The sequence below is a fragment of the Camarhynchus parvulus genome, unplaced genomic scaffold, assembly GCF_901933205.1.
Source record: "Camarhynchus parvulus unplaced genomic scaffold, STF_HiC, whole genome shotgun sequence".
Taxonomy (NCBI): Eukaryota; Metazoa; Chordata; class Aves; order Passeriformes; family Thraupidae; genus Camarhynchus; species Camarhynchus parvulus.
Window position 1 is genome coordinate 225,323 of NW_022148259.1, and position 8,050 is coordinate 233,372.

Genomic DNA, 8,050 nt, shown 5'->3' on the forward strand with positions numbered 1-8,050 from the left:
CCCTTGATCCCGTCCTTGCGCCCCATTGGCCGCCCGGGGGCCACGTGACCGGCGGCCATCTTGTCTCCATCCACCATCTTGTTTCCGTCGGCCATTTTGTCACCATCAGCCATCTTGTTTCCGTCGGCCATCTTGTTTCCGTCGGCCATTTTGTCACCATCAGCCATCTTGTTTCTGTCAGCCATCTTGTTTCCGTCAGCCATCTTGCCCCTGGTGACCATCCTGCCACCGGCGGCCATCTTGTCCCCGTCAGCCATTTTGTCCCCATCATCCATTCTGTCCCCATCAGCCATTTTGCCCCCGGCAGCCATTGTGCCCCTGTCAGCCATCTTGCCCCCGTCAGCCATCTTGCCCCCGCGGCCATCTTGCCCCCGTCAGCCATCTTGCCCCCAGCGGCCATCTTGCCCCCAGCGGCCCTCTTGCCCCCGCTGCCCACGTCCCGCTCGGGTGCTGCCGTTTTCCCATCACCCGCGCCCACGTGATCACCGGCGGCCATATTGCCACCACCACCACCACCGGCGGCAGTGGCGGCCATCTTGCCGCGGGTGCCGTTTTTCCCGCCCCCGTCCGCCGTGGCGTTGTCGGGCGGGGCCGTGGGGGCGTGGCCGTGCGGCAGCAGCTCCAGCCGGGGCAGATCGGGCGAGAACAAGCTCCTGTCGGCCATCTTGTCGTTGCAGAGGTCGCCGCGGCAGCAGGAGCCGGCCAGGGCGGCGTCGGCGTCGCCGCTGGCGCTCGGGGGCGCAGTCGCCCTCGGGGACGCAGCCGCGCAGCTCCCGCCACAAGGTGACGTTACCTGGGGAGGCAGGCAAGGGGGGCGTGGTTTAGCGCGGGGTGGGGGCGGGGCTCGGGGCGGGGCGGGGTTCCGGGGGGGCTGACCTGCGCGCAGGGTGACGTTGCCATGGAAACAGGCGCGGAGGTCGCCGTAGCAATGGACGATGGCGGTGGGGGGGCAGGGCCCGGCCGCCGGGCACCCGTAGCAGCGCACGCCGTTGGGGGAGGGGGCGGAGCTGTTGGCTGGGGGGAGGGGCCGGGAGTCAGGGGGAGGGGCCACCCCGCAGACCCCTCCCCCAAACCTGCGCACTGGGAGGGGCCGCCCGGCGCCTTCCCAGCATATCCCAGTATAAACCAGTTTGTCCCAGTGCCCGCCAAGCCCCTCCCAGTATAACCCAGTACAAACCAGTGACCCCAAACCCCCCTTTAACCCTTTCCCAGTCCCTCCCAATCCCCTCCCAGACCATCCCAGTCCCCTCCCAGTTTATCCCAGTTTATCCCAATCCCTTCCCAGTCCCTCCCAGTACAAACCAGTAACCCCAAATCCCCCTTTAATTCTTTCCCAGCCCCTCCCAGTTTATCCCAGTTCCTCCCAATCCCCTCCCAGTCACTCCAAGTCCCTCCCAGTAAGCCCAAATCCCCCCAAACCCCCCCCAGTCCCTCCCAGTTTATCCCAGTTCCTCCCAATCCCCTCCCAGTCCCTCCCAGTACAAACCAGTAACCCCAAATCCCCCTTTAACCCTTTCCCAGCCCCTCCCAGTTCCCTCAATGAACTCACAGCTCCCCCTGGTGGCGCCTTTGGGAACTGCAGCGCCCTCCCAGTTGATCCCAGTTTGATCCCAGTTTATCCCAGTGACCCCAAATCCCCTTTAACCCTTCCCCAGTCCCTCCCAGTGCCCCCAGTGCCCCATTACCGGTCGGGGGCGGTTCCTGTGGCCCCCCCAGGGGCAGTTCCTCGTTGCACGCCTCCCCCCGGCAGTTGCGGCGCCGCACGAAGGCCACGAGGCCGGGCAGGGTCAGCGCCCGGGCCAGCGAGCCCGGCTCACCCCGGCCACACCCACGCCAGCCCAGGGTCAGCTGGCCGTGGCCTGGGGGGTCAGAGGTCATGGGGTCAGTGGGGTCAAAGGGAAGGGTCAGTGTGGTCATTGGGGGGCATTGGGAGGAGACTGGGAAAGGGTTAAAGGGGGATCTGGGGTTACTGGTTTGTGCTGGGATAAACTGGGAGGGGATTGGGAGGGACTGGGAGGAGTTTTGGGGTTACTGGTTTATACTGGTTTATACTGGGAGGGAACTGGGGGGATTGGGGGGACTAGGAGGGGCTGGGAAAGGGTTAAAGGGGGATTTGGGGTTACTGGTTTGTACTGGGAGGGACTGGGAGGGCCTGGGAAAGGGTTTCGGGGGTGATTCGGGGTTAGTGGTCTATACTGGTCTATACTGGTCTATACTGGTCTATACTGGTCCATACCGGTCCATACCAGTCCATACCGGTCCATACTGGTCTATACTGGTCTATACTGGTCCGTACTGGTCCATACTGGTCCATACCGGTCCATACTGGTCCGTACTGGTCCATACTGGTCCATACTGGTCTATAGCAGTCTATACTGGTCCGTACTGGTCCGTACTGGTCCATACTGGTTTATACTGGTCCGTACTGGTCCATACTGGTCCGTACTGGTCCATACTGGTCTATACTGGTCCATACTGGTCCGTACTGGTCTATACCAGTCCATACTGGTCCATACTGGTCTATACCGGTCCATACCGGTCCATACTGGTCCATACTGGTCTATACTGGTCCATACTGGTCTATACCAGTCCATACTGGTCTATACTGGTCTATACTGGTCCATACTGGTCCATACTGGTCCATACTGGTCCATACTGGTCTATACTGGTCCATACTGGTCCATACTGGTCTATACTGGTCTATACTGGTCCGTACTGGTCCATACTGGTCCGTACTGGTCTATACCAGTCTATACTGGTCTATACTGGTCTGCACTGGTCCCCGCACTCACTCCAGGTCACGGCCGCCAGGGCCTCCCCGCAGACGTCGCTGTCGGGACAGGTGACATCGGTGACGTCACCGCAGGAGCCGCCATCGCCGCCATCATCATCCTCACGGCAGCCGAGGCAGCGCAGCCCCAGAGATCCTGCCCCACAGATCAGGGACCCAGAGATCAGGGACAGCAAAAACTGCCCCACAGATCCACCCCAAAAACTGCCCCATAGAGCCCTGACCCCATAAACTGCCCCATAGATCCACCCCATAGAGCCCTGACCCCATAAACTGCCCCATAGATCAGGGACACCATAAACTGCCCCACAGATCCACCCCATAGAACCCTGACCCCATAAACTGCCCCACAGATCCACCCCATAGAGCCCTGACCCCATAAACTGCCCCATAGATCAGGGACCCATAGATTCACCCTATAGAGCCCTGCCCCATGGATCCTACCCCATAGATCACCCCATAGATCAGGGACCCAGAGATCAGGGACACCATAAACTGCCCCATAGATCACCCCATAGATTCACCCCATAGATCAGGGACACCATAAACTGCCCCATAGATCACCCCATAGATTCACCCCATAGATCAGGGACACCATAAACTGCCCCACAGATCCACCCCAAAAACTGCCCCATAGAGCCCTGACCCCATCAACTGCCCCATGGATCAGTGTCCTATAGACCCCTGCCCCACAGATCCCTGACCCCATAGATCAGGGACCCAGAGATCCTGCCCCATAGATCACCCCATAGATCCCTGACCCCATAAACTGCCCCATAGATCCACTCCATAGATCACTGTCCTATAGATCCGTGCCCCATAGAGCCCTGACCCCAGAAACTGCCCCTAAACTGCCCCATAGATCACCCCATAGATCAGGGACCCAGAGATCCTGTCCCAGAGATCAGTGACCCATAGATTCACCCCATAAACTGCCCCATAGATCCACTCCATAGGTCTGCCCTATAGATCAGTGCCCCATAGAGCCCTGACCCCAGAAACTGCCCCTAAACTGCCCCATAGATCAGGCACCCCACAAATCCTACCCCATAGATCAGTGCCCTATACATCCCATCCCATAGATCCACCCCATAGAGCCCTGACCCCATAGATCTGTGCCCCTTAGATCAGTGCCCCATAGATCAGTGCCCCACAGAGCCCTGACCCCATAGATCCACCCCATAGATCACTGTCCTATAGATCAGTGACCCCATAAACTGCCCCATAGATCAGTGCCCCATAGATCAGTGCCCTACAGATTCCCACCCCATAGATCCCCACCCCCCACCCCCCCACCCCACACCCGCCGTCCCCACCCCGCGCGTCACCGGCCCCGAATGCCCCAAATGTCACCGCGCCCTCCCCGCGGGCCCGGACGTGCCCCGGCCTGTCCTGCCCGACCCACGGCACGCCCTGAACCCCCCCTGCCCCATAGATCGGATCCTGACACCCCCCCTGCCCCATAGATTGGATCCTGACAACTCCCCTGCCCCATAGATCTGATCCTGCGCCATAGAGCACAGCCCTATACTCCCCCTGCCCCATAGATCGGATCCTGCCCCATAGAGCACAGCCCTGACATCCTCCTGCCCCATGGATCTGATTCTGACACCCCCCTGCCCCATAGATCCCATAGATCTGATCCTGACAACTCCCCTGCCCCATAGATCGGATCCTGACACCCCCCCTGCCCCATAGATCCCATAGATCTGATCCTGACAACTCCCTTGCCCCATAGATCGGATCCTGACACCCCCCCTGCCCCATAGATCCCATAGATCTGATCCTGACAACTCCCCTGCCCCAGAGATCTGATCCTGCCCCATAGAGATCAGCCCTGAACTCCCCTGCCCCATAGGAAACTCCCTCTGCCCCATAGATCTGATCCTGACACCCCCTGCCCCATAGAGCTCAGCCGTGAACCTCCCTGACCCACAAATCCTGACCGTGCCCCATAGAAACCACCCCTGCCCTATAGATCTGATCCTGACACCCACCCTGTCCCACAGATCCGACCCTGCCCCATAGATCCTGACCCCTGAACGCCCCTGCCCCATAAATCTGACCCCAAACACCCCTTGCCCCATAGCTCTGATCACCAAGAGTCCCTGCCCCACAGAGCTCAGCCCTGACACCCCTCCCGCCCCACAAATCCTGACCCCTGAACCCCCCTGCCCCATAGATCTGACCCTAAACTCCCCCTGCCCCATAGATCTGATCCTGACAACCCCCCTGCCCCATAGATCTCAGCCCTGACATTCACCAGCCCCACAGATCCGACCCCAAACAACCCCTGCCCCATGGAGCTCAGCCCTGAACCCCCCTGCCCCACAGATCCGACCGCAAACATCCCCCCCCCCACCACACAGATCCGACCCTAAACTCCCCTTTTCTGCCCCACATCCTCCTGCCCCACAGGTCTCAGCCCTGACATTCACCCGCCCCACAAGTCTTGACACCAAATCCCCCAGATCCCCCCGTGTGCCCCCCAAATCCCCCCAAATCCCCCCAGATCCCCCCGTGTGCCCCCCAAATCCCCCCGTACCTGGCAGCAGCAGCAGCAGCAGCAGCAGCAGCGGCCGCGCCCCCCCCATGGCCCGGCCCCACATCCCGGCCCGGCCCCGGCCCGTGGGGCAGAACCGCCCCCATTTATGGCAGCGGGGCCGGGGTGGGGCCGGGTGGGGCCGGGTGGGGTCCCCTCGGGGCTCCCCGCCCCACGGAGAGGCCAAGGGAGCCCCACGGGCCCCACAAAGAGCGTTCAGGGAGCCCCACGGGCCCCACGGGCCACGGAGGGTGCGGGGAAAGGAGAAACCCCAGAGAAAATCCCACAGGAAACCCCATAGGAAACCCCACAGGAAACCCCATAGGAAACCCATAGAAATTCCATATAAATTCCATAGAAAACCCATAGAAAACCCCAAGAAAATCCCACAGAAAACCCCATAGGAAACCCCAGAGAAATTCCATAGAAACCCCCATAGGAAACCACATAGAAAATCCGAGAGCTCGGCCCCATAGAAAACCCCATAGAAAAGCACATAGAAAACCCATAGAAACCCCATAGAAACCCCATAGGAAACCCCATAGAAATTCCATAGAAACCCCACAGAAAACCCCACAGAAAATCCCACAGAAAATCCCACCAAAAAATCCCATAGAAACTCCGTGGTTCTGCCCCATAGCAGGGTCTCAAAGCTCTGCCCCATAGAAAATCCCATAGAAAATTCCAGAGCTCTGCCCCATAGGAACCCCACAGCACAGCCCCCATAGCTCTGCCCCATAGAAAATCCCATAGGAAATCCTCATAGAAAACCCATAGAAACCCCATAGAAAATCCCAAAGCTCCGCCCTATAGCAGAGTCCCAGAGCTCTGCCCCATAGAAAACCCCATAGAAAGTCTCCCAGCAAACCCCATCGAAACCCCAAAGCTCTGCCCCATAGCGGGATCCTAAAGCTCTACCCCATAGAAAACCCTATAGAAAATCCCATAGCAGAGTCCCAAAACTCTGCCCCATAGAAAACCCCAAAGCGGGGTCCTAAATGGTCTCTGCCCCATAGAAAACCCCCTAAAAAACCCCATAGCTCTGCCCCATAGAAAACCCCATAGAAAACCCCATAGGGAACCCCATAGAAAACCTCATAGCTCAGCCCCATAGCTCAGCCCCATAGCGGGTCCTAAATGGTCTCTGCCCCATAGAAACCCCATAGATATCCCACAGCTCTGCCCCATAACCCACCCCAAACCCCCCCAGACCCCTCCCCCAATCGCCCCTCCCCCACACCGGGGGTTTAACCCCTTCCTGCCCCCCCCCCAATCAATCAATGGGGCGGGGCCGGCCCCACCCTAAACCTGTGGGGCAGCGAGGGAGGAGGGGGAGGGGGAGGAAGAGCAGGGGGGGGAGGGGCCCGAGGGGGGGAGGGGCGGCGCTGGGCGGGGGGGGGGAGGGGTCACCGGGGAGGGCGTTGCAGAAATGGCCGCGGCAGCAGCGCAGCCCCATAGAATCCCCCATAGATCCTTCCTGCCCCATAGAATCCCCTATAGATCCTTCCTGCCCCATAGAATCCCCCATAGATCCTTCCTGCCCCATAGAATCCCCCATAGATCCTTCCTGCCCCATAGAATCCACCAGAGAGCCCCCCGGCCCCACAGAATCCCCCATAGATCCTTCCTGCCCCATAGAATCCCCCAGAGAGCCCCCGGCCCCATAGAATCCCCCATAGATCCTTCCTGCCCCATAGAATCCCCCATAGATCCTTCTGCCCCATAGAATCCCCACAGAGCCCCCGGCCCCACAGATCCCCCCACAGCCCCCTGCCCCATAGAATCCCCTATAGAGCCTCTCTGCCCCACAGATCCCCATATAGGATCCCCCATAGATTCCCCCATAGATTCCCCCACAGGATCCCCCACAGGATCCCCCCGCCCCACAGATCCGCCCCACAGCCCCCCCAGCCCCACGGGGCTCCGGCACCACTCGGGGCTGGCGGGTGAGCGAAATGGGGGTGTGCCCCAGCCCCCACAGGGACCCCAAGGACCCCATAGACCGGGGGCCCCCAATGGGGAAATGGGGGTCGTGCCCCATAGAGACCCCATAGAGACCCCAGAGAGACCCCCACCCCATAGAGACCCCACAGGGACCCCCCAGCCCCATAGAGACCCCACAGAGACCCCACAGAGACCCCCAGCCCCATAGAGACCCCATAGAGACCTGGGGGGGGAAAATGAGGGGGGAAATGGGGGTCGTGCCCCATAGAGACCCCCCCCCATAGAAACCCCATAGAGACCCCACAGGGACCCCCCTGCCCCATAGAAACCCCATAGAGACCCCATAGGGACCCCCACCCCATAGAGACCCCATAGGGACCCCCACCCTATAGAGACACCCCCTGGCCCCACAGGGACCCCATCCCCCACCCCATAGCGCCCATCCCCCACCCCACAGAGCCCATCCCCCCACCTCCCCCTGGGCCCCTCCCCCACCTCGGCCCCTCCCCCACCTCGGCCCCAGGCGGTGAAGCAGCGGCCCCTCCCCCCACCGCAGCGCAGGGGGGCGGGGCCTTCGATGGGGGCGGAGTCTCCGGAGGGGGCGGGGCCGTCATAGCCCCAGCAATGCAGCCCCGAGGGCGGCCCGGCCTCTGCGCCAGCAAAAACCAGTAACGACCAGTAAGGACCAGTATGGACCAGTATAGACCAGAATAAACCAGTAAAAACCAGTACGGACCAGTACGGACCAGTATAGACCAGTAAAAACCAGTACG

The 8,050-nt window shown here is 60.7% G+C and overlaps 1 protein-coding gene across 1 annotated transcript; it reads right to left on the minus strand.

Moving 5' to 3' along the window:
* Nucleotides 1-355: 355 nt before the first annotated feature.
* LYPD3 (LY6/PLAUR domain containing 3) lies at nucleotides 356-5,385 on the minus strand. Its single transcript, XM_030970081.1, has 5 exons — nucleotides 5,337-5,385; nucleotides 2,793-2,927; nucleotides 1,686-1,859; nucleotides 877-1,014; nucleotides 356-793 (listed from the first exon to the last, which is right to left on the minus strand). The coding sequence occupies exons 1-5, from the start codon at nucleotides 5,383-5,385 to the stop codon at nucleotides 483-485; spliced, it is 807 nt and encodes a 268-aa protein (XP_030825941.1). The 3' UTR covers nucleotides 356-482.
* Nucleotides 5,386-8,050: the final 2,665 nt, after the last annotated feature.